The 27389-nt window shown below is 37.7% G+C and overlaps 1 protein-coding gene across 5 annotated transcripts in view; it reads left to right on the forward strand.

The window, feature by feature from the left end:
• The first annotated feature begins 5544 nt into the window (after positions 1 to 5544).
• Positions 5545 to 27389, forward strand: part of LOC108003899 (acetylcholinesterase) — a 139010-nt gene continuing 117165 nt past the window's right edge. For 3 of the 5 annotated variants that reach the window (XR_009830915.1, XR_009830916.1, XM_062078529.1), the window contains exon 1: positions 5711 to 8169. Coding sequence is in view for 2 of the 5 variants with exons in the window: in XM_062078529.1 (XP_061934513.1) it covers positions 7023 to 8169 (1147 nt within the window). In the remaining 3 variants the exon portion in view is untranslated. Of the gene's footprint in view, positions 8170 to 27389 lie in introns of all 5 variants that reach the window. The other 2 variants (XM_062078528.1, XR_009830914.1) reach the window with 2 other exon arrangements.

Below are 27389 nucleotides of genomic sequence, written 5' to 3' on the forward strand. Positions count from 1 at the left end.
TTATTTCGTTATTATGCGCGTCTTTCGTCGGTTTCGAGCGACGCTCGTTTTTCAGATAAGAGCTGCCGCGTATTTCGACGAAGGAAGGAAGGAAGGAAGGAAGGAAGGTCCAGCAAGTGGCCTTCAGCGGCCTCTGCGAAGAGGGGAGGGGGAGGAGGAGGAGGAGAACGGCGAAAATACCCTTCGGTGATAAAATGGCTGGTACGCTTCGAGTCCGGAGACGGGGACCAGTCGATTAATCCCGGCGAAACTTCCGGTGGACCGTGTAACTCAATGGATTACGCCACCTCGACCTTGCAACAGTCGTCCTCTTCATTATCGAGGGAGTCGCTTTCGGAGGGATCTTTTCGTCCAGCTTTGCTTCTTTGCTGTTGCTCTCGCGATTCTTCTAATAGGAAATTTCGGAAAAAGGTGAAACATGGTATATTTATATACCCGTAATAAGCGATTTTTATATAATGATTTTTTAGGTTCTCTATAGTGATAATGGAAATGTTGAAAATTGCTGATTCGTAAACTAATCTTGTCGAGCTTTATTTTTTTGTAAAAACTTATAATTAGAAGAGGTGAAAAATGATTTTTTAGGGTTCTTCGTTAGTTGCCAATAATGGAAAATTAAAAATTGTTCTCTGGTTAATAGGAAATATTCGTGTTCCTTTAGATCTTCTTCTCGTTTATTTCTTTGACAGCTATAATGGAAGTTTGAAGATCGTTCATACGAACATTATTTTTTTTTTGGTAGCTCGTAATTTCGGAAATTCGGAAATATTTTGTGACAAGAGGGATTAAAGTCTCTTCTGACTTCTCTCTTCGCGAGACCTTCGAGTATAACATCGCTCCCGATCTCTTTATAGGGCAGATTACGAGCCGAAGAAGGCGAGAGGGAGGCTAGCTGTTAATTAAAATATCTCCTCATTTTTCAACATTTTATATCTCGCAATATTTAAATTCCACGCGAGCTTAGAGCGAAGTTAAAAAGGGAACTTTTTATTCCAGAGATCCAGAAGCGGTGTTTAATTTATATCAAATCTTAGCAAGAAGAAAATTGTTTTACGTGAAACATTTCGCTGTTTGGTTAATACATTATGACGTTATTTATTAATCTCGATACGTTTCTCGTATCTTATCTTATCTTTCAACGTTTAGTACTTAGCCAAGTATTAATCCCTTATATGATAATATCATGTCACGTCCAAAGTTCCGCACGATGAAACAGCTACACGTGAATCATGAAATACGAATCGCGTATAATTCTCCAATAATTCTCTGACGTAACGTCAGACATCTAATAGAATAAAACGAACGGATAAATAAAATCATTAAAATAATTTAGATATAAAAGAGGTGGATATTTTATCAGCATACAATATACTTTCCATATGTTTCCAACAATTTTTTTCCATTCGATAATGAAACGCGAAATTTAACGTGTACTTCGAATTTAATTAATCAACGAAGTATATATATATATATATATTTTCATTTCGTTAAATTATATTCATACGTTTTTCAACCCAAAAACTTTTATCAAATAAATCCTCCTCACCTTCGCTCACAATGTACACTTTTTCTCCGCGTGTATAGTACATATAATTTTAAAATTAAAATACACCCAACTTCATCTCTCTTTCCTTCCTCCTTCCATCTCCTTCCCTTTAAAAATAGACACACGCGTCTCAATATTTCTTCTTCCATATATATATATATATATTTGCTATCGCGTTCTCGTCACAGCGCATCGAGAAAGAATCAAAACAAATCGAGAACTCGATTCCTGCGTCTGCCAAATATTTGTCTTCCAATGCGCACGATTCCCCCTTCCTCTTTGCGATCGGTTGAGGAGGAGAGAAACGTTTCGTATTCCACCACGAAATTTTCAACTATACACATACACATACGTATACGTATATCATCGTATTTCAGCCAGGTCTTCTCGTCAAACGAAATTTTGCCTCGCGCAAAAGATTCCCATTTTGCACGGTGACGTTGCTATTATTATATGGCTCTCGAATTGCTGCTGTTTCAACCACTGTGGTCCAACACCGGCCCACGAACTGAGAGAGATTGTGCGCGAGAATGAGGGAGGAAGAGGGGGAGAGACGTTGAAAGATATGTATATATATATATATATATAGGGTGTTTTCTGATTTTTAGCTCTCGCTTCTACGTAAGATTTATAAGTGGAAATAAGTGGGAGATGTTTCTTCCTCCCTGGTCTGCGAGGATTAGCGGCGAGCTAGGTGGCGCTACGAATAATAGATATCGGTTATATTTTTCCAGGACGCGGCAAATTTGAAAATCTCGTCGGCCGGAAATTTTAAAAGTAAAACAATTTCTTTCGCGCATAGGTTTATTGACTTAAATTTCTCATCGGTGGAAAAGCGATTCACGGAATCAGAAATCAAAAATCGAGGATTCACGAGTTGAAGTAAAAGTTAATTTTTTTAAAATTCACACATTGTTCGAAATGACGCACCCTGTAGAGAGGAATGCAAAGAGGAAGAGAGAGAATAAACAAGGAAATTCGCGAATCTAAAACGGGATTCTATCTGTTGTCCAGGACGAAGGGATTAACTCGGCCGTGGCTGTGCAAAAGAAGGCTTTTAGGGAGGCGCACCGTGATTAGAACAAAAGAGTTCCCCCTGGAAAATGGGGGAACTGGAAAATGGATAACGACGGCGTAATTGCGCCGCTTCATTACGGACGAAACTTGTTTCTTTCTTTCCTCCTTTGCCATCCCCGATTGTGCCTCCCTTCGACGGATTCCTTCGCTTTTGGATGCTTTTCTTTTTTCTTTTCTTTTCTTGTGGAATAATAAGGGATAAAAAGGGAACGGGAAAAGGGATACTGTTTTACGAGTAGTAGTGGTAGATGCAGGTTTGAGAGAGATTAATTTGAGAATTGATTCCTTTTTCGGTATACTTATCCTCGATTTATCCCTCGAAATTTGGATGGAAAAAGAAAAATTGGATGATTGGGAAAAATTTTACTTTTGATTCAGGATTTTTGAAGAATTGGGAAATTTTGAATCGAGAGATTGTTTATCGAGATTTTTATTGATTACGTACGTCTGAAGGCATCGGGAGGAGTTCGAAACTTTTAATGGAGAATGAAAATAGATAATTATTTTCCAAGTTGTCCCTTTCATTGTCATTTTATTATGCCGACAAAGGGATTTGCTTACGTAACGGGCAACTATTAAAATTTATTGGCTGCGAAACGTAGAAAGTAATTACTTTTGCTACGTCTGACAACAGAATTTTCAAAAGTTTTTAATCACAAAGAAATGGATAATTATTATTTTCCCTTGTTTCGAAATTCTTTGTAATTTCATTAAACACCGACAAAGGTGTTTTACACAACTAATGCAAGTATCTCAATCTATCTATTTTTAATGAATACTATATTTTTTTGATGTCGGAAAAATTATTTCTAAATAATTAATTTCCAAAATAATCGCATTGCCTACTCAAATTTCACTACATCGACAAAGAGTTTACTCGTATAAGTAGCATAAATATCAATTCATTTTTGAATTATCGAAAAATTATTTCCAAATAATTAATTTCTATTTTCAATTTTTTTTTCAAATTTCATTGGCAAAGAGCTTACTCGTAATACTTAACGAATACCGATGTAAAAATTGTCGAAAAATTAACACGATCGTTTTTTCCTATTTCAAATTCTTTCATAATTCTATTGCGCTACGAAAGAACTCTTGCTTTTAAATAAAGCGACGACTAGTTGAATATCCGATCGAAAGAAACTGTGGAAGAGAAAGAGGGGAGGATATTGTTCGCCGAGTTACCATCCAGAGAATGGATCGCGATTCCACTCGCAGTTATACATTCAGACCGCGTCCGGACCGGTCTTCCTTCTAATAACATCACGCATTCCGGATGTCTTTGCATCTCGTTCCATTCGGCTTAGCCCTCGGTGTGAATCCTCGCGCATCCCTCGGTCACGTTTTCACACAGAAAGATCCCTTCTTCCCACGCCAATTTCGAAAATCTTCCCTGATCGTCGAACCCCCAATCTCGCGTGTATTTATGCAAACTCCTCGACTTGGACGAATTTATAATATTGTTACGTCGAGGGAAGCGAGGAAAATTTTAACAATGGCATCATCGAGAGAATTTGGATGGATTGTCGTTGCATCTTATTGCATTTCGACGTTTAAACGAAATGTTAAAAAATCTGAATATTCGAATTTGGCGCCGTTGGAAATCGAGTATTTTCGTAGGTGACGTCACGATAACGTTGAAGTCGATTGAAATTTGGAAAATGAGCAGATAGATAATCGGATGAGACGATAGGTGATGGATAAAGATCAGAAACTTTAGACTAGAGAAAGTAGAGTTTCGCGCTATCCTGTCGGGGAACTATGCTGTTGGATGAGATATTGGAAGTGTTGTATTCGAATTTGGTGGCAATTTTCGATTTGTTTTGCGTCAGAAAATCGCGATAATATTTATTTTCCTCTTTTATTATTGATTTTGAGGCGAGAATTTCGAATTTTCGATTTATCGAATGCAACGAATCGAATTAGTGATTACTTTTCTGCTCGATTTTGGTCTCGTTCGACAAGGAGAGGTTTCGCCTCTCGGATCGAGGAACGAAATAAAATTGGTTTCAATTATTCGCTTTTTTTTTATGAAATGTGATGTTAAGAAGTAACTTTTCAACTTTCGCTCCCTCTTTTTTCACTCACAACAACGTTTCAGAGATCACGAGAAGAGGAGAAAGCACTACTTTGGTTTTTTTGATCCTTTTTTTCCTCGAAACGAATCCTCAAAGAAGCGAAACAACTTGTCGTCAAAGTTGAACGATATACCGAGTCAAATATTTATAACTCTTGCTTCCGATGAATTATTGCGAGGATGCTTCATCGGTGTGTTATACCTTCTTGAAAATAATTCAAGATACGGTGGAAACGTTTCGCAAACGAGTAAATCCATTTCTCCATTTATCCTTTCTTGAATTTTAATCGCCCTAAGGCGGTGGCAGGATACCGAATTCGAACAGAGGTGTTTCCTCCTTTGATTTTCATTCAGCTTCTCCCTTCGAGAACGACGATTTTCGAATTTCATTCGTCGCTTGTTAACGCGGATCCCGTTAACCAGGATGCGATTTCTTCGCTCTGCAGAGAGTGATTAAAGGACGGAAGAACGAGATTGAAACTGGTACGAGTGTAGATGGACCAAACGACAGCAAGAACAGCGTTCGAGGATCGACCTACTGTATATTGTCAGCGATGGATATAAACGATCGATAAATAAGACAAGTAATATTTTTGGAAATGTGTTTAACGATACTTTAATTTTTATCCTGATAAAATTGCGAGGAATAACTTTCGAAATGTTGGAAATTTTGGAAATGAGATGAAAATCTTTGGATCAGCGATGGATATAAACGATCGATCGACAGGAATATTTGAATTTTTGATAAAATTGCGAGGAATAACTTTCGAAATGTTGGAAATTTTGGAAATGAGATGAAAATCTTTGGATCAGCGATGGATATAAACGATCGATCGACAGGAATATTTGAATTTTTGATAAAATTGCGAGGAATAATCTTTGAAATGTTGAAAATTTTGAAATGAGACGAAAATCTTTGGATCAGCGAGGGATATAAACGATTAACAGGACAAACAATATTTTTAAAATTACATTTAACGATTATCAAATATTTTGATAAAATTGTGGGGAATAATCTTCGAAATCTTGGAAATTTTGGAAATGAGATGATTTCTATACGATTAGGAAACATATTTACTTAAGAATTCTAATGTTATATCGAAAAAGTAACTTTGGAAAAACGTTTAAAGTTTATTGATAGATATCCCTATCAATTTTTTTAGACACGATTAGCGATAGGATCGATTCACGAAAATTCACGAACTCACCGATTTCTGTATCCGATCCTAAGAGAAAATCGCGAGGGGGGAAACAAACTTTCGTTGAAACTTTTTTTAAACTTTACCGAAAGATTTCGTGTGCACGTCGAAAACAGGATGGTGGGACGCGATTAGCGATGGGTATGAACGCTCGATCAACACGGAGTTCCGGAAACGGAACTCGACGATACCCACCCCCGCTACTTTCTCCCGAATCGCGAACCCTCCTCTCGAAACTTGGAAAACGCTTAAAACTTTCTCGAACGGGACGGCAATCTTTTAAGAATGAAATTGGCCGAGAAGTTGGAGCAGGAAAGGAATCGAATGGCCATCGCTATGCACGGTCGCGAGGCTTGCGCCAACTCCATCACCACCACCACCTCCACCACCACCACCACCACCGCTACCAGGCAAACGCGCACCTCGACTCCGTTCCACCTCTACCGCCTCCATCAGTCGACCCCGTGCAACGCGGCTCGCCGGCCGCCGCGCGAAAATTTTACCCTCTTGCCCGCCTCGATCTGCGCGCGATCCCTTTCTTCGCCTTTCCGCGACGCAGTCGCGCGTCCTTGCGAATCGTCCTTTTTTTTTGCCGGCCAGTGATCTCCTTTTCCACCCTTCCAACGAACGAAACCACCGAGACGAAGAAGAAGAAGAAGAAGAAGAAGAAGAAGAAGAGACGAGCGAAGAAGAGAATTTCGAAAGAGAGAGAGAGAGGAAAATAAAATACGAAAAAGAGGTGATATCGAGCGCGCGTGCGTGTATATATATATATATACATATATACAAAAGTTGTTGTACATACAATCCATAGATATATAGGTGCGTGTTAAGGTCACGGTGAATTAGATAGAGCGACGAGAGTGAGAGAGGAGGGACACGGGGAGACACGGCGTGGTTAGAGAGCGGAGGCGAACGGAGAGGAGGAGGAGGATTCCGCGCAAAAGCCGGCTCCCACGGCCGGTCCCCCACTCGCTAACTTGTTGAGCCTCTCTCTCTCCTTCCTCGCCAGGATATACACACACACATACACACACACATACACACATATCCTCCTTCTGCCTGGAATAAAAAAAAAGAAAAACCTACTCCTAAAAACCATCCATCCACCCCCATCATCGACATGACGACGAGGATCCTGCTCCTGTTCCTCCTTCTCTCCTCGTGCACAGGCCCGGCCAGGGGCAACGCAGTGTCCTCGCAGAGGGGCAACGTGCACAACGATCCCCTGGTCGTCGAGACGACCAGCGGCCTCGTGCGCGGCTTCCCCCGCACCGTGTTGGACAAGGAGGTGCACGTGTTCTACGGGATACCGTTCGCCAAACCCCCGATCGGCCCCCTCCGTTTCAGGAAACCGTTGCCGATCGAGCCGTGGCACGGCGTGTTGAACGCGACCGTGTTGCCAAACAGTTGCTACCAGGAGAGATACGAGTATTTCCCCGGCTTCCCGGGGGAGGAGATGTGGAACCCGAACACCAACATATCCGAGGACTGTTTGTACCTGAACATATGGGTGCCTCAGAAGTACAGGCTCAGGCACAAGGGTTCCGGGGACGGTTCGCCGGGGAGCAACGGGGGCCCAAGGAACGGCCTGCTCCCCCTGTTGGTCTGGATCTACGGGGGCGGGTTCATGAGCGGCACGGCAACCCTGGACGTGTACAACGCGGACATAATGGCAGCTACGAGCAACGTGATAATAGCCTCGATGCAGTACAGGGTGGGCGCGTTCGGCTTCCTGTACCTGAACAAGCATTTCACGAACAGCGAGGAGGCGCCCGGGAACATGGGGCTTTGGGATCAGGCGCTCGCCCTGAGGTGGCTGAGGGACAACGCCGAGGCGTTCGGCGGGGACCCGGAGTTGATCACGATCTTCGGCGAGTCGGCGGGCGGCAGCTCCGTCTCCCTGCACCTCATCTCGCCCGTGACCAGGGGCCTGGTGCGCCGCGGTATACTGCAGAGCGGCACCCTCAACGCTCCCTGGAGTTACATGAGCGGGGAGAAGGCGAACGAGGTCGCGAGGATACTGGTGGACGATTGCGGATGCAACTCGACCATGCTGAACGAGAATCCGGCAAGGGTGATGGCGTGTATGAGGTCCGTGGACGCCAAGACCATTTCCGTTCAACAGTGGAACAGTTATTGGGGAATTCTAGGCTTCCCCTCGGCGCCGACCATCGACGGTATCTTCCTTCCCAAGCATCCTCTCGATCTGCTCAGGGAGGCCGACTTCAAGGATACCGAGATACTTATCGGTAACAACGAGAACGAGGGTGAGTTTCTCTTTCTCTCCCCCTTTTTCTTTACCCGATTGTTGTGCGTATTTTTTTTTCGAAACGTTCGTTAGTTTTAGATAGTTATTTGTATTCGGAAGGAACGTCCAGAAGGATCGAATGAGAAGAAAGGAGGAGGTGTTTCGAAACGTTCGTTACTTTTAGAATAGCTAATAGTTATTCTCGCGTCAGAAGGAATGTCCAGACTGAATGAAGAGAGATTTTTCGAATTGTTCGTTACTTTTAGATAAATAGCCGATAGTTATCTTATAGAGATATAAGAAGGAGAGATGTGTTTCGAAACGTTCGTTACTTTTAGATGGATAATTTTATATATTCGCGTCAGAAAGAACTGAATAAGAAGAAAGAAGAGGGATGTTTTATATATATATATATTTTTTTTTCGCGTCAAAAGAAGAAGAAGGGATGTGTTTCGAAACGTTCGTTACTTTTATGGAATAGCTGATAGTTATTCGCGTCAGAAGGAATGTCCAGACTGAATGAAGAGGGATTTTCGAATTGTTCATTACTTTTAGGTAGATAGCCGATAATTATCTTATATATATTTTTCGCATCAGAAGAAGGAAAGATGTGTTTCGAAATATTCGTTACTTTTAGCTGGATAATTTTATATATTTTAGAAACGAAGGACTGAATGAAAAGAAACAAGAGGGATGTTCGTTATTTTATAGATAGCCGATAGTTATATATTTTTTCGCGTCAGAAGAAGGAGAGATGTTTCGAAATATTCGTTACTTTTAGCTGGATACTTTTATATATTTTAGAAACGAAGGACTGAATGAAAAGAAAGAAGAGGGATGTTTCGAAACTCTTGGATGGGTAATTTTGTATATTCGCGTCAGAAGGAACGTCCAGAAGGACTGGACGAGAAGAAAGGAGGAGAACAATGGTTCCGGCGTATCGTATATCGCTGTTGGATAATAAAACCCCCTCCCCAGTATATATATCGGCGGGTGATCCTCCCTTTCTTGTTAATGAAAAGCCGCGGACGCGGCTAACACAAGCCCGCCCTTTCGAAGAGAATTATTAAAGCCCACGGCTTTCTTAAAACCGCGCGTCGTCCCACTCTGGCTAATTAACCTTTGCTAAATGCCTCGGGGATCTGGATATAATAAACGTCTCGCTGCGCGCGCGGTGGAGATAAAAAAAAAAGAAAAACGAAATCAGATCCTCGAATTTGTATTTGTCCGAATTTTATTGAGAGCAGTTTGAGGGAAAATTTCGAGGGTTGAATCAAGGATCGAAGAAGAAGAAAAATTTTACTTCGAGTATATTCTGAACGATATAATTTCGAGGAAAATTTTCGTCGAGCGTGAAATATTAACGTATACGAAGATGGTGTCGGTCAGAAAGAAATACGATTTTCGATTTTCCACGAGTCAAATGTCCATTAATAACTTAAGTTTCTCGAGTGGAGTCGAGATATAATTAAGTATACATACGTATATATATATATATATATTTCTCGATTTAAACCATCTCGATATCTCTTTTTCTCTCGCTTGAAATATTCGATGATTATTCTCTGGATCATAAATCACCCTTATTCGAGCTTCTCCTCGAATATTCGATCCTCGAATCGCGTCGACGGAACAACGGGTGAACCTGTTGGGTTTTCTCAATGAGGAGGGAGGAGGGAAAAAGAAAAGAAAGGAAAAAATTATGCAATCACGCGAGATTAAATGATTAATCGAGTTCGTTGGGCGCAATGTGGAGAAAAATCTGACGAGCCTCCATTTGTTCTTCTCGCTTTTGAACGAATCATCGGATTCGTTTGGAAACTTTCTCTTTCGAGAAATTGGAACTGGAAATTGCTTCAAAAATCTTCTGGTTTTAATTTGTTTAAAATTCAATCAAATTTGATTATTCCTTAATTCTTTTGTAATAAATATATTTATAACATTTTCAGTCGCATCAAAATAACAACAAAATTTCATATTTCGAAGTTTAAAAGCAAAAGAAAGACGAGAAGCGATAGGATAATTAAAAGGTTAATTCCTAAGTTTTTTTTTTTTTTTTTTAAATCTTCCCTTTGTTTCGTAAATTGGATAAGTCTCTCTGTCCGAAGGTTTCGCTTCGAAACGATTTTAAATGTCAGTCGGTCGATAGCTGGCTCTCGGGAAACCCGTATTACCGAACCTCTCGTTACCCCCGATAGCCTGAACTATTCGAAAAAGAGGAGGGATCCTTCTAGTGGTAATTGGAAACGTGTAGGTACCGGCCACGATTAGCCAGATCGCATAAAGTATCGGTTTTAGGAAGATTGTGGCCACTTTCTTTTGTAGAATCACTGCTAACCTACTTTCCCCCTTTCGAATCCACTTTTGCAAAGATTTAATTTTATACCCAAAGAGAAAGGTAGTAGATCATCCGCGAAACGTTCTTTTAGATATAAAATATGGAATAGAAGAGAGATTGCGAGGTTTCTTCCTTTTTTTTTTATTATTGAAACGCGTTCAAATACTCGATCCTTGTGAAAATATATTGTACTTTTGAAATATTTATCATAATTTTCTTAACATATCAATAATCCTTTCAAGGATTACTAACTAGGCATCATATCTGAAAAAATTAATTTACACGCACTCAATTTTCATTCAAATTATATACACGTCGATAATTTCATCCAGTCTTTCTTTTATCCTAAATATATTTATATTTGAAAAAAATTTACTTACAATTTGAAAAATATCGTATATAACATTCGAAATTTTTAAATTTATTTTCTCAATTATTACGCCATTTCTCTTCCTCTCCGTATATTTACGCGAGTATTGAATTGCGTGTTAAATTGTATCATGTTTAATATTACACAAGCGTGCGTGATGTAAAAGAATAGTTCGCGATTTTGCACGGGAAAATGAGCGATCTGAGAGATTACTGGACGGAGAAAGATACAGTCTCTTCAGATAATCGATATCTCTTCAGAGAGATAGAGATGAATTCATTTCACGTAACTCTGGGTTGATCTGACGCATCGCGATATATATATATATATGCGTTACTTGCATCAGTAATTTGGCCCATTCAGAGTTACCGTTCGATATGATATCTTGCGCCTGACACCTGTGCAAATTCACGTTGCGACTGACAATTGAGTGTCGCTCTAATGCTGAACCGCTTAACGATATCCCCGTGCATGGGTTGAACATGGTAATTTCACGACCGTGCCCTTTAGGCGTGACCATTTATCACCAGCCTAACCTAAGAATGTGTACAAATCGGGCTGTTAGCTAACGTAATTAGATAACAACATTGTAAGATACGATTTCTAGGTTTTTCTTTTTTTTCTTAATCTAACGTATCTCGATATTTAGATTCAAGAAATATTATGATTAGATTCAGTTTCTTTATCCAAAACGATGTTTTTTTTAATACTTTTGCTTTTCTAGTGCTGTTCTAATCTAACATTCTAATCAGACATGTAATGTAGATTAGGTATAGGTAAGATGATTTTATTTATTTCTTTAAAGGGTCCAGTAGTTTTTCTAATCTAATACTTCAATATACAAATTTACAAATATAGGTTTAAATTATATTGAACATTATAAGTGAGATTCAATTTTTATTCAAAAAGATGTTTTCTTAATATTTCAATAGATTTCTAGATTTAGAAATATTGGGTTAGATATAAGTATTTATAAATGAGATTCAATTTTTAGGTTATATTCAAAGTTGTGCTTTTCTAATCTAACATTTCAGACATGTAATACAGATTAGGTATAGGTAAGATGATTTTATTTATTTCTTTATAAGGGTTTATGCAAAGTAGTAATATTTTTCTAATCTAGTACCTAAATATTCAAATTCATAAATATAGGTTTAAATTAGAGATGAGATTCAATTTTTATTCAAAAAGATGTGTTCTTAATACTTTGATGGATTTCTAGATTTAGAAATAATTGGGTTAGATATAAATATTTGTAAATGAGATTCAATTTCTAGGTTATATATTCAAAGTTGTGCTTTTCTAACCTAATATTTCAGACATGTAATACAGATTAGATATAGGTATAGGTATAGGTCCACAGCAATAATATTTTCCTAATTCTAACATTCCAATATTCAGATTCACAAATATAGATTTAAATTAGATTGAATGTTGAAAGTGAGATTGTAGATAATCCAAAATTATATTTTCTTAATACTTAAATTTACAATAGAAATTAGATATAACATTAATAAGTAAATAACCAATTTTTAAGTTTCATATCAGATTTTCTTTATTCTAGTTTATCCAGCTCTATTCAATGATCCACTTAACCAAGATATTTTATTTCACACCTAACTCCAACTTTGAATCATGTTTAACATTTACTTGGATAATCTAATTTACTTTCATTTCCAACTTAAATATTTTAATCCACTTGTGTGAAATGAGAAACAATAAACACACGTGGATGATTTTTTCTCGTTAAATTAATTCGATTTTCACGAAAACGTGCTTCCTTTGCCCCTGAATTATTATAAATTCACGAAAAGCGACAAAAAAAGAAGAAGAAAACGAGATTATTATCCAAGCACTATCTTTTTCTCGCTTGTAAAGGAACAAGCACTCCTTCCATATTAAAATCTACGCTTGACGAACGAATTTAGGATATGTTTGCGAGGGAACAAACGCGTGCAAGCAAACAGAAATAACGATGGAAGATGAAGGGGAGGGGAGAGGAGGGAGGAAACAGTGTCGAAGGTTGAGTTGCTGAGGTGAACGGAAAATTGAAAATGGGATTTGTTTAATTAATCTTCCGCCATCCGGGAAATTAAGGGTGCGACGGGGGTAGTTTGGAGAGGAATGAAGTGGTGGAACGGAAGTTGGCGTTGAAACATGGCGTGTTTTCAAACATGGAGAAGGTTCAATTCTGTTTCCCGACGAGCAACTCGCGCCAACTTTGGAAAATCTAGCGAGCCGGATTCAAATTCTTCGCGCACCCCCTTCCCTCCCTCTTCAACCTCTCCTCCCCCCATTTCCTGCTTCTTAATCGCGATTTTAATGGCCGAATTTTAACGGAACATTATATATCCGTGGAAAATATTATTTTTCGCTTTGTTCTCGAGGAAAAAAAAGAAGTCGCTCGAAATGCTTGCGTAGAATCGAAGATGGAAGAATTTAGCGAACTATTTGACGGGGAGAAACGGTTGGATCCGGAATTGAATTCGGAATTTTTTCCCTTCCACTCCGTTACGTTCCGTGGAAAATATTTTTCGATTTTTGTTTTTCCTCCAGTTGAACGAGCTCCAGTTGTGAAGATCGAAAAATTTAACAAAATTTTGCCGAGGGATTATCTTCCTCGTGTCGATCGTGTTACGTTACAAAGTCGGAATTTTTTCTTCCATTCCCCTATCCACGGAAAATATTTCTCTATTTTCTCTTCTTCTCGAAGGAAACTTCAGTAAGTGTAAAAAAAAAAAGAAAAAAAAAAACACTTCAAGAATAGACGAGAGTCGAAAAATTGGAAAAAGAAGAAATTTTGTTTTCCTACAGACACATCCACGTACATCGAGTCAAGATTGGAATCTTTAAAAAAAAAACCAGAGGAAGAATTTAAGGACGAAATAAAAATAAAAATCGAAATATTTTTTTCAACCAATTATCCAAATGTCTTTTCAATATTTCTTTTTATATCATCTTACAAATCTAATCCATATTACGAGAAGAATAATAGCATTAAATAAATCCAAACCACCATCGTATTATACAATCTCTCTCTCTCTCTCTCTCTCTCTCTACCTAATATTTTTCCCCTATCTCGTATCTCGCTCCAATACGGTTCGACGATTAATGGACGTCGATTTTCTCCCTTTTGTTTTCAACGGGACGGAATTAAATTCAGAAATAAAGCGCGAATGGCGAAAAAAGATAGGAGAACAAGGAGGAGTGAATTCAGCGTGGAATTCAGGAGGGAGAGGAGAGGGATTTACTCGAAATCATCGCGTTGAAAATTGGGCAGGATGAAAAGCGAAAGTCCCCTTCACCCTTGACCCGGCTTCACTTCGACCCCGCTTCAGAATTTCCACCGGTTCAAATGTGCCATTTGCATAAATAAAAAAAAACAAGGAGGAAAGAGGAAAGAGGGAGAGGGGGAAAAAGGTAGTTATGGGAGGGACAAACGAAGCTCTCTCTATTTTTTTTTTCTCCTCGCTTCTCCTCCCCTTTCCTCCCCCCGTATTCCGGAAAAAACTGGCAGTCCCACTCGTCGTTGCCACCTCTCTATTTACATTCTGTTCCGTATGCGGGGAAAACGAGAATCGTTTTTTTTCCCCCCTTCTTTTTTTTTTTGGAGAGAGAGAAAAGGAAAAAAAATACTCCAGTGTTGTGACGCAAAAAAAAAAAAAAAGAAAAAAGGAAAAAGGGAAAAAAATAGAGGAAAAATAAGACAATAAAGTAAGATAGAAACGAATCGTTATATTATGAATCCATTTCTCTGTATAAATCTATCCCTCTTGAATAAGTGTTCAATTTACGGGAGAACGTAAATATTGGTATTCGATTAACGATTTTGCTTGGATTTTTTTTTTCTCTTTCTTTTTTTCTCGGACTTTTGTCGCGACCCGAGTGAGAAATGATAAAACGAACTGTTGGAAAAATTGTAATCGCGTTTTTCTCTCTTTTTTTTTTTTTTTTTTTTGTATATATCTCTACAATTTTTCCATTCAGGGAAACGGTATCGCGATACTTGATACCGATTGCTGCAAAAAATGAAACGTGCTGCGTTTTTGTTGTTGACGCGAATGAAAAAATGGTGAAACGAATTGTTGGAAATATATATATATAATCCTCTTATCATTATTCTTCATTATTTATTCAATTTTAAGAGAGCAAAATTGAGAGATACGATTGAATTTTATCGGCAAGTCAAAAAGAGGACGATAAAATAACGATTCATTTAATAACAAATAAAAATTCGATTAATTCTCAGTTCGTGCGTGTGTATATATATATACATACGTTGGATGAAAGAACATGGGCGAGAAACGTTTGACGACGGTTCCTTGGAAACGAAACCCGGTATTAACCAGATCAAACGATGCTTCGATAATTACATGGACGAGGCTGTAGGATTATATAATACGAGCGTAAATTCGCATAGCGCGGCTATTAACCGAATAATGGATCGCCCTTTGCGCGATATTAACCGAAACGAAATTATGAGGAAAGTCCTACGCGCGGTAATTAGAGGCGACTGCCCGATCATAATGTCCTCTCTCGTTGTTTCTATCCTCATTAAGCTTTACCGCGATATTCATTCCCCCCTTGCTTTCCCGACTAAATTTTATTTAATCTTTCGCCTTCCATTTATTCCCTTCGCACGCTCGTTTTAATATTCGTGTAACGCGTTACTTATTAAATTAATAATCGAGTCGCTCTTTTTTTTCCGTGCAATCGTAGATCGCAAGTTTAGATCGATTCTTTTGGAAAATTCACGTGGAAATCTCTCGTTTAACTTCATTCGCTCTCGAATTTTTTCCGAAACTTTTCAAAATTCAGAGGATAGAGGAACGTCATTTTCGAATTTTCTTAGAAAATTTAAGACAAATTATTTATTTTCTTCGAGAACTTTTTGAAACAAGATATAGAGGCACCTTCATTTTCAAATTTTCTTAGAAAGCTCGAGATAAATATAAAATCTCTTACTTATTTTCGAAAACTTTTCGAAATTTTGGGAATCTCTCGCTATTTATCTCTCCTATTTTTTTAAAAATTTTAGAAGACATCCGAAAACGTCAAGTTTAAACGAGCTCTTCTTCTGGAAAAACTCTTTCGCAGCTTTTACCGTATCTCTCCTTATTACACGTCGAATTTATATTCGTCGATCGGCGGGGAAGAAGTGAAATTTCACGAATGCCCGAGAAACGATCGACTCGCGCTACTGCGGCGTTTGCGTGCATCGTGCGGGGGCGCGTTTATCGTTGATCCGCAAGTGGAACAGCATTTCATCGAAATTCCTCGGCCGTTTTAAGACGATCAACTCGCGTGCCGCGATTTCATGAATATTCAGAAAATGAAAATCGTACGATCTGGATAGATCTTCGTCTCCGAACGAACGAATTTATTTTCTCTCGTCACTCGACTCGCCCTTTCGCACGCGCCACCCACGAAACGGATCTCATTAATATTCTAAATTCTATAACGCGGAGAAATAAACGCGATATCCTAAAGAAAAGGAGAATCTCTCTCTGTCTGTCCAAGCTTTTCTCTGGATCAAACTTTTCGAATTAAAATTCCAAAATCGAAGCTTTTCAGAAGAGAATTGTTCGAATCCGTTGCACAGCTATCAAATTTTCATTTAAGGATCATTTAAGGATCGATAAATATCGTAGCTGCCCATTGAGAAACTTTATTTCCCCTTTTCTTTCCCCCTCCAATTATTTTTATCGATATTTCCAAATGGGTTCATCGTAGCCTTTCTCCTTCTCCCTTTTTTTGTATCTTTTCCCTTCCTTTCTTCCCCCCTTTGTATCGATTCATTTATATGGAGAATATAACAGCGGTTTACGAATATCTTTCACGATATTACAAGGATGGTGGATATTAAGCCACCCGGTTTTCGAACAATGGGGAGGGGAGGAACGATTTATCGCGGAGGGGAAAAAAATTTATCACCTCGAAACTTGCTCCAATTTAAATCCCTCCTTCTTAATTGCTGGAATTATTTAATCGCAGCGGCGCGAATTAATTGAATGTTGTATCGCGAGGGAATCCCAAAGGAATCGTTTTAATGCCCCACCCACCCTCAACGCTGACGATTCACTGCCCGAATCCGAATTTAGAATAAAATTTTGTCACGCGTTAATCCATTACCAAGATTCGAAATTTATGGGATAATTTATGGGTGTAAAGCTCGTTCGTGATACGAACTGGCGGTTTGATAAGGGAGGATAAGTCGAATCTCGTTCGAACGTGATCCAAATCTGTCCCGAACTTAGCCCCAAACAATTTACCATTCGTATCTCTCTGGATGATTTACCAGCGAATTAAGCCTCGTCGGAGTCGTTGCTCCACCATCAATCTGATCCCAGATGATTAAACAGGTGTTCAAACGCGGTATCTTTAATTAAATATTCCGGATAATTCTCCGAGCTACCAATTGTTTGTTTAAAGTGATTAATACTGGTGGAAAGAAGTTTCAGAAGGAGGAACGAATGCTGGTAATTTTGGAATAATTATCCAAAACAATCTGTAAATCTGGATTAGCTTAGAATCCAGAGTAGTCTAACGTTATCGATACGTAAAAATTTTCTTTATTCCTCGTCAATATTCAATTTATAATTCGTAATTTCGTAATTCGAGTGTTGGTCGAGATAGCAATTGTATCGAGTATTATATCAAAAGTATGATCTCTTTCAATACGGGAGAAGTCGAGGCAAGTCGAGGTGATTTTGACGCATTACGATTGTCTTACATATATCATAAAGTGATTTTATCCTTTCTAATGAAGGAATGAAGTGGATTCACAAATTCACAAATCAATCCTCTTATTAATTATGAAAATCCAGTATAAATAAAGAGCTGTCGCTCTCGAGCCAAATAGTCAATGGTTTTCGAAAATATTTCAGTCTTGGACGATTATCATTTTGCGATTTTGAATATTCAAATTATAATCCTTCCACTATTACAAATTTTTTCAAAGAAATTTACGGAACCGAAATAGTTGTATACGAATAAATTAAATATTAGATTTTAATATAAATATTACATCAATAGTTTCGAAAATATTTCAATCTTGGACGATTACGTAAATGAAAATTATTTTTATGATTTAAGTCCAACGAGATTTCTTTCCAGGAAATCAAAATTGGTTTCTTAGAAATTTATATTAAAGAAATGTAGTATATATATCTCACTTTACGATTTTGAATATTCAAATTAATTAATTAAATGCTCAAATAACTCTTCCATTATTAAAAATTTCTTCTGTCAAAGACACTTGTAGAAATATTTCGCAGTGGCTACTGTGTAAGTTAAATATACCATTATTGTCATATATTAATATTATATCAAAATAATCAATAATTTCGAAAATATTTCAATCTTGAACTATTATTTTAACGTAGCTTTAATGTAAATGAAAATCATTCTTTTTGAATATTCAAATTATAAATATTCCACTATTACAAATTTCTACCAAAGAAACTTATCGAGATGAAAATACCAGATTTTAATATAAATATTACATCGAAATAATCAACAGTTTCGAAAATACTTCAATCTTGGATTATAATCTTAACATAATTTCGTTGATGGAAATCATTTTTCAAATCTTCCACACTGCTGTCTGCTGTGTGATTGCCAACAAAAATTGTGAAGTGGAAATATCCTGGTATATTTCATTCCATCGATGAACATTGTTTAAATCTAACAAGATCGGCTCGTTTTCTCTTTCACGAATCGGAGGATCGAATCGCTACGATTTGTGCAAGAAGTGTTCGTGGCCATTAGGCGTGGCACGCTACAGCGTGGTTAACGCGGCCCTCGACAGATTTTTATTAAGATTCGCGGCTCATTAACAACAAGGTAATGGAGTCAGTCACGCGAATGCTTAAATTCCTCCTTTCGTCGACGCGATCACCGATCGATACTGTTCATCGATCATATTCAAACGATTCGATCGTGAGAACAAGTGTCGCTTTATAGATTGGTTCGTTCGTGTTATATGCTCAGTTTCTTTGTTTCGATGGGGAAGAGACAGTACTGGAAACTGTATCTCTGAATTTAAAACGATATTTCACTTGGGGGACTTATTGAAACGATGAACAGGATTTCTGTTTCGAGGATTACGATCGCGGCTTGGATTATCGATTCGTGGCTCTCGAGGTATTAATAAGAATTACTCTCGTTCGTTATTATTGAACTGATCGTTTGTTTGTATTTCTTAACGTGGGATACACAAGTATTAATTCGTAAATAGAAGTTCTTTATCGAATGTGCTGCTCGCATAACGATCGAGAAGATTAAAAAAGATTAAAAAGAGAGAAATTTGTGAGCAATTAACTTTGGAATACGAGAATAAAATAATCTTTTTGGGAAAATTAAGGGACTGCAACATAAGAAATGCAAGAAGAATTTTATATGGTGCAATGGATATAATTATTATTGCGAAACGAATGAAATAATAATGCTTCGAGAAAAGCACTATGTCAGTCGATCCTTTTCTTTGAATTATTATTGGATTAATTATAGTAGTAATTATCGCTTGGAATTTTCTTGCCACGTGTTTAAATGGAGGTTAGATCGATTCTTTTTTCAACAGAAATTAACATGTCCTAAGAGGGAAAAACACGTGCCTTATCGCGTATCGAACACTCGCATCCAGTCGTTCCGCTTTAAGGCACAGACAGCCGAAGGGCTTCGTTCCGTGTCACGAAGCCAGCTACTCGAGATATGTTTCGTCAAAGGGTTAAGGTCATCCGGGAGGAGAGGCACGGTCGGCCTATTTAACCCTCGGTCGTTTCCATTATGCAGTTTCTCTTATCCGGTTTCCAAAGTACGACGTTTTCGATGGAAGATTCGATGAATCTTTTATATCTCGATTTTCCCTATTCCGTTTTTAAAACGTGCTTTCATTATCGATGGACCACGAGGAATAGCGGAGAATAGAGAATTCTTTTTCGTGGTATTTTTGATTTAATTTCGTATCGAATTACGAGTCTTTTGTGTAAGTTATAACGAAATAATTAGGAGTCGTAACAACGTAGACGAATCGGCGAAGTGGGTAAAACGTTGGAATTGTCATCCGAATGACTTCGGTTCAAATCTTCGATTTTCACGAGTTCGTTTTTTCCAAATTTTCTGTATATTTAACAAACGTTTTCCGCCTTCCATCTTCATTTCCATTCAAATTTCAAGTTTTCAAATCGAGAAAAGATTAATTTCTCAAGAATTTTTTCAAATATGGAAAAATCGAAGGTAAAGTAATAGGATTAGTAGCGCGAAAAGAAAAAAATGATTTTATGGTGATCGAAAAAGAGTTAGATAGGGGTAGGAAAAAATTCAATAGCCAGAGGAACGAGGCTATTGGTTCTCGATGCGGTTTTAATTAAAATCATTTCGACTAATTAGCCTTATATGACGTCCATGAATTCTCGGGTTATAACTGGAGGCGATCCAGCGAACTAATCCTCGGTTTTCTAACGGGTAGTAGTACATCGGATGATTAAACAGGTTCTCGGGAAAGGAATTCCGTGAAAAAGTTCACTCCTTTAATTAATCCCGCCTTTCGTTAATGACTCGGCTACTCGTATCTTTCAAAGGCGGTTCTATCATTTTAAATCTTTGAGGGAACTACATTTCGCGGTATACGTTATCGGTTGAGCAATTAGGTTATCCTTTTAACCCATTTACCGATCACGTTCCACGCAATCCTTCCTTTGAATTTGCATTATTCGATAAATAAAATTTCCAAAATTTCCTTCTCGCAAGTTTCGTTCATTCCTTCCATCTAAATTTTAAGAAGAAATACCGTTTGTAAATTCACTTTCTGAGAAATATCCTTTCTTCTCCTTAACAAATTGCCTTCAATTCCCTTTAATTAAAATTTCTAACGAAGTTGCACAATTTTTACATATTACGTTTGACTATATATATAAATATATATTCGCTTATAATAACTTGAGAACGCGAAGCACAGAGGAAAATTTGAGATATTTCGCCAGAATTTCTCCGTCGTTCTCTGATCGATACTCCGGTTTGTTCCTCAACGTTCCTCAACTTGTGTCTGCTAATGTGATTAACCATCGCGATGTAATTACACGGATGAGGAGGTGGAGGAGAGGGAATAACAGTTTTCGCGCACTTATGAATGATGCAATAGGTAATTAGGCGATTCTGAGACAGAGAGAGAGAGAGAAAGAAAGAGTTTCTCACGGAGAAAGTTCATTAATTATTCCTCCCCTAATGCTTTCCACACCCGTTATACATACTTTTCCTTTCCCTTGGGTAGAAAAATTTCCTTTCGACCCGGTGATTGTATATATAACGTCTAGGCGTGTCATTGACGCGAAGGAAAGAAAAAGAGAGGAAGGAAGAAAGAAGATGAAAGAAAGAAACAGGTCGACTTCTCTCTCTTTCTCTCTTTCACTCGAAATGCATCATCGTGGCTTTTTTCCTCGGCGAAAAAGGGAAAAGAAAAAAACGAGATTCGAAACCTCCCAATGATACTTCCATTTGAAGATAGAAGGAGGAAAAAAGAAAAAGAGGAAGAGAGATAGAGAAACATGCGTTTTTTCAACTCTTTTTCAGTTTATGACCGACGCATCGGATAATTGGAAGCGTCATAAAGAATTCCGCGGAAAAAGCACTTGGTTAATTATCTTTTTCCCTCCTTTCTTCTCTCTCTCTTTCTCTCTTCTTTCCTCCTTTTGAAATGGAGGGTTAGAGACGCGTTTTTCCCACGAAGGCAAGCCTTCGTATCACTCGGAACACGAATGTAATCTTCTCTTCCGTCGGTTTCTCGCTTCGATCCTTTAATCTGATATCGACAACCGGGCCAGCTGTTGCGATTCGCCCCTACCTCATCTCGTATCCCATCGAGTTAAAACGCTGGCAAACTCGATACGTGGAAAAATCATGCGGGGATTTTCTCTTTCTTCCTTGCGAATTATAATCTCCGTTGCTGTATCGAGCGATTGAAAAAGTTGGAAAGCATGTGTTGATCCGAAAGTGGATTCAAATTTCATTCGATTATCGGCATTATTGCTGATTGAATTATGAAAAAATTATCCGTGTGGGACCAGATTTGATTTTTTAATTTTTCTTTTTAACTATATTAATATCGATTAGTGTTCAATCTTTCTTGTCCTCTTTATATCAGTTGATTGGATCGAAAAGATGGTCTGATGGTGAAAATTGAAATTTGAAGGAAGGAAAAAAATGTTAAATATTTTCGAATTGTTAACGTGACGACTCTCGGGCCGTTCGTTTTCGCGAAGAATCGAAGAATCGATAAAAACAAAAAAGGGAGGAAGGAATTTCGAGAAAGACGGGATTGGGGATGCGATAATGAATTCGATCTGTCACGTGACGATGTGTTTCGTGTTTCCACGAAATCGAGGAGCCTGGTAACGCGATGATCGTCGTTCACAGCGAAAAAATCCGCGCGCGACACGATCGCGCTCCGATTTCAACCTGTTCGTGCATCCTTTTTTCCTTTTTTCCTTCTCTCTCTCTCTTTTTCTTTTTCGACAAGGCACGCGATTCGACAACATCACGAATCCCATCCAGAAGCGTTACGTGACAATTTACGGCCCTTGCTTAAAGTCTAATTGCGGATCTATTCTTATTCGTGCTCTTCGAATTTTCTCCAAAGAATTAGGGATTTACGTCCCCCTCCCCTCTGAATAACTTAATTCCATCGAATTCCATCGTCCCATAATACGAGATACGAGAAGTTTTTGGGTCAACGAAATTAAAAATATCAATTTGCCGTAACTCTGATTCGCTCATTCGAGCTCTCTCGAGCTTAATAATTGATCAGCGTTGGATCGGTATCGAATCTTCGATCATGCTTGTGTATACTTGTGTACGTGAGAAGTTTTTCTTATCGAGTTAATGAGAAACGTCGGTTTTTTTTGTCTTCTCGAAAAGTAAGCAATTATCGATCCTATTGGGCAAATTTTGCGTGTCCCATTTTCCACGAGGATTCAAAATCTTACGAAGAGTGGTTTCTTCCGGAAATTATATTTATCTGTATTGGATTATTTTGTTAAAATTGTCTCGTTCGATTCGAAGAAAATTAAAACAACGTTATTATAACGAATGATCGATTTATTCATACCACATGTTTTTACTTGATTTTCACATTCAAATACATATTCGAAAAGAAAAATTATCGCTCGTTAATATGCACATGGACTATTATTCTCTTACGTTAATTCCAAAGGGAATGAAAAAGTACGATCGATTTGCTTAACTTAACTTTTTCTCAAGTACATCCATTCGCCACGAATTCGAATTATTTTAAAAAAAAATCTTATAAATTTTATATTTAAAAACACAAATGTATTAATTATAATAACACAACGATCGACGTATAATTTATACATCATATTTACAATATAAATAAATAACTCGAGTCGACGAGTCGTATTCAATGAATTTTTCAATAAATTGGGGAAATCGTGATGATTTCGTTCGTTCTCACGATGGAGGCCAGAAATACATAGAAGTGAATGAGAAGTCGTCTGGCAGCGATATAATTTGCTTATCCAACCGTTTATCGCCGATATTTCGGCCGCAATAATCGGAGGAGGAGAATGAAGAACGTTGGGAACGTTTCCATTTTCGCGTCGGATAATAATCGGTCGTTGACACACTTTGGGGGCGAAAACGAAACGTCGATGGTGGAAAAAGTTGTAAAGGAAGCAGAACAAGCTATATGTATATACAATATATCGTAGAGGATAGAGAGTTGCGAAACAAGTCGTCAAAGTCGAGTCAACCTTGGAGCTATTCCCCTTTAGGCACGATTTAAGTGATAGTAAAGTTGGAAGGCGCGATAATAAAACTCGTGATTTTTACACGCGCGACGATGTGACATCATTCTTATGCGTGTTTCCGTGCAGTTTAACGCGCCGTGAGCAAAATAAATGGAAGTAATAAAAATGATATCACGATTTAGTTACGGCATGAATTATTAACCGAGTCGAAGGATAACGGTTTCTTTTTCTTTTTATTCGAACTTGTTATTGAATATTATAGTTTTCGACGCTCCTTTACTCCAAGTATATATATTTCTATTCGATGTATTCGATCCACTAAGCCTAATATATTTTCGTATCTTAGATTCCTTATTTTGAAACTAGCTTATTATATATTCATTATCGTATGTTTTTAGATTTATTGTTATATATTCTTAGATTCATTATAATAAATTATATTTTAGATTCAGTATTATATATTATAGATTCGTTATTTTGAAAATTAGAATTTTGGAACGGGAGGGATGCATTAATTCCATTTCACATTTTATTATCTCCACTCTTAATGTCGCGCAATTACAATTTTCTTGCTTCACACGCGTACATTAATCAAGATTCCGGGCCGAGTTTTCCCGCAGATTGTACTCGAGTAAATTATATTTGCGAGCCGGCAACATGGCGGACAAAAACGGATGGAAGAATCGGAATTCGAAGAGGGTCGCAATTGGATCGTAATTAAAATCCATCGCACGATCAAGAACGCGTTAGCCGACCTCCCTCCTCCCCTGTTGCTAACGTTTTCCGTTTCTGTGTGCAAAATGTGTTGGCCAATCACTGGCAGAATTCCAGCATGGCCGGTTCCCATGGCTTGTTCCGCCGCATCCATTCTTGCGGCCTCGTAGCGCAACGTATGACGATAGGTGGAACGTCAGGTAGCCAGAGATTACCTCGTTAGTATACATTGGCTCGTATATCCGCAGCCAGCTGCGCCTCCAATATGTTGTGCACTCGCTATTTCATACACCTCCTCTTCGATTCCGCACTTGTTTTCCAACCAGTTGTTGGCACGATCCAAGAATCCGTCTCTGATTCGTCTCTGGACGCTTAAGAACGATGATGTGATCTTCCCTCTTTCGCGTGATTTCGTTGTTTTTTTTTTTTATTAAGTTTGGAAAGAGTAGGTCTAAAGATCGTGATGTTTTTTCGTCTATGGTGAATTACTTGGATGGATTTTGATGATTTTCTGGACGATGTTGAATCTTTTCTCTTCTCTTTTTTTTTGTAATTTCGTTGTTTTTTTTTATTAAGTTTGGAAAAGAGTCTAAAGATCGTGATATTTCTTCGTCTATAGTGAATTATTTGGATTTTGATGTTGAATTTTCTCTCTTCTCTCTTTTTTGTAATTTCGTTGTTTTTTTTTATTAAGTTTGGAAAAGAGTGGGTCTAAAGATCGTGATATTTTTTCGTCGTCTATAGTGAATTATGTCTTCCTTCTTTCGCACGATTTCGTTCTTTTTTTTTAAATTAATTTTGTGGAAGAAAGTGGATTTAAGACAAGATTTATGTGTAATCGATAATTGCAAAAAATTGATGTTATTGCTTGGATTTAGGCTTGGATTTCTTTTTGGAAATTATAATACTTTTATTGAGATTCGATGAATTCGGAGGAAAATATTCTCGAATTTATTTTACATAGCGTGATATAGATATAATAAGTGCCTTTTATAGGTGGAATTTTATAAATACCAATAATTCTCATTTTACCGATAATTGAGGAAATAATAATTTGTAAAGCTACGAAGTACAATACAATTTTCTCTCCAAATGATTATGAATGATTATAGTATCGGATTGCGAAGTAGACGATCCGCGACGTATATATTTTTTCATCTCTTATTAACAATTTGCGGCGAAACGTAAACTGAAGATCGGATGAAAGTGTAACGTGACGCCATTTTGACACGGGTAACGTGACACTGTTTGGTGAGAAAATGGCGGTCGAGCTGTATGAAATCAATTCGGAAAACTGGGCCGGTTGTACAAATGATGGAAAATGGAAACAAGAAGCATTGCATATTCATGGGCTGCTGCGCTATGCTGTCTGTCGTTAATCGTGTAATCCTAAATCATCTAATGGCTGCGCCAAACACAATCAACCCCCGATTGTGCGAAACAATGGTGCACAATTGTGAACGTTTATGTTAAAAAGCTTTCATCGTGTCATCGAATGGTGGAAAGATAATTAATTTAACGTTCGAGGGATTCGTTGTAAATTTTCGTTATAAAGCTTGTAACAGCTTTTTAATGGAAATATCGTACGCGTCAAATACTTTTTCGAAAGTGAGGTTATGTTCGTGAAAAACGTGCACGTAGATGCATAATGGATGGATCTCGTTGGTCCAGTGATTAGCAAAAGAGAGTTTTCGAGTTCTCCCTAGAGATGTAAATTTCTTTCTTTTTTTTTTTTTTTTTTTAACAAAATTCCATCCTTCATCTCCTACGTTCCAGAATGCCAAAAGTTGGAATGATTCGTAAAAACTACAAATAATTTGTGAAAAATATGTAAAAAATTAAAGGATATAAAAACGAGAACATCTTTAGAAAATTTTTCTTCGCTTTGGAAAATGGAAATTGAAAAATTGTAAAAATTTCGAAAATAAATTGAACGGTAAAATTGAAAAAAATCACGAGAAGAATCGAGATGAAAGATCTCGTTATTAGATTGCTAGGATGTTTGTATGATATTTAAATATATACAGAGATCTACAGATTGTACATATAAAAAAAAAAGTACTTGATATTCAAAGTGCAAGTCGTATATTTTATATAATAATTTGAAACTTTTGGAATTGACAGAAAATTAAAAATTGGAGATCCATCGATTCTTAACAAGATAACGAATGAAAAGATAGATTTTCACATCCAAAAACATTTCATTGCAAACGAGACTGAAAAAGAATGATTTATGATGGGCAGAGGATATCGTTGGAGCAACATGTTGCCAAGCATTCGTACGAGAAAAAGTATGCTCGATTCATGGGGATACAGCTCGAGTGGGATTTGGACGGATGTCGATAACAATCGCATGCGTTCTCGTTTCAAGAATCGTGGAGAGCTTGTGTTGTGCACAGTTATCTAACGGGTTGAATCGGCCATCTTTGCCTTTGAAATCACATGCGCTTGTTTCCTCGCTATTTCGATCGACGGACACTCTGCCCCTTGGAGGAAACAACAAACTTCGTTGCCATTCACAAACTCGAAGTATTCTCTCTTGACGTTCTTCTTTCAAGAATTCTCTTCCAACGATATTCCTCTTCTATTTTTTAAAACGATCCCAGCATTGGAATCTTTGTTTTTTTTTTTAAACACTCTCAAAATCTTCCCCTTCAGAATTATAAGATAAGATACTTTGAATTTGTTCTTAATTCGTAGACTTTAAAAGTCGAGATCAATTAACTATATTTTCGTCTATCGAATTGAATAAAATGTTATTCAATCGGTCGAGCACGAGAATTAATTTCACTCTCGATGAAAGTGAAACCAAAAGCTGTTTAATTAAAGAATTTCTGATATGACACGATATTACGTCGAACTAAAACATCATAAAAATACACAAATTCCAACTCGATAACGTGAAATCGAATAACTGTTACAATTTTTAAAAGAAAAAAATCTCGATTCCAGTATTTCACGAATATTTTTCAACACGTTTCCGCAATTATCTCGTCGCATTTGGATACTTTCCGTTTCACCGCCTCGTTCCCGCTCCGTTCGAATCGATGCAA

The sequence above is a fragment of the Apis cerana genome, linkage group LG8 (genome assembly GCF_029169275.1).
Source record: "Apis cerana isolate GH-2021 linkage group LG8, AcerK_1.0, whole genome shotgun sequence".
In the NCBI taxonomy this organism is placed as follows: domain Eukaryota; kingdom Metazoa; phylum Arthropoda; class Insecta; order Hymenoptera; family Apidae; genus Apis; species Apis cerana.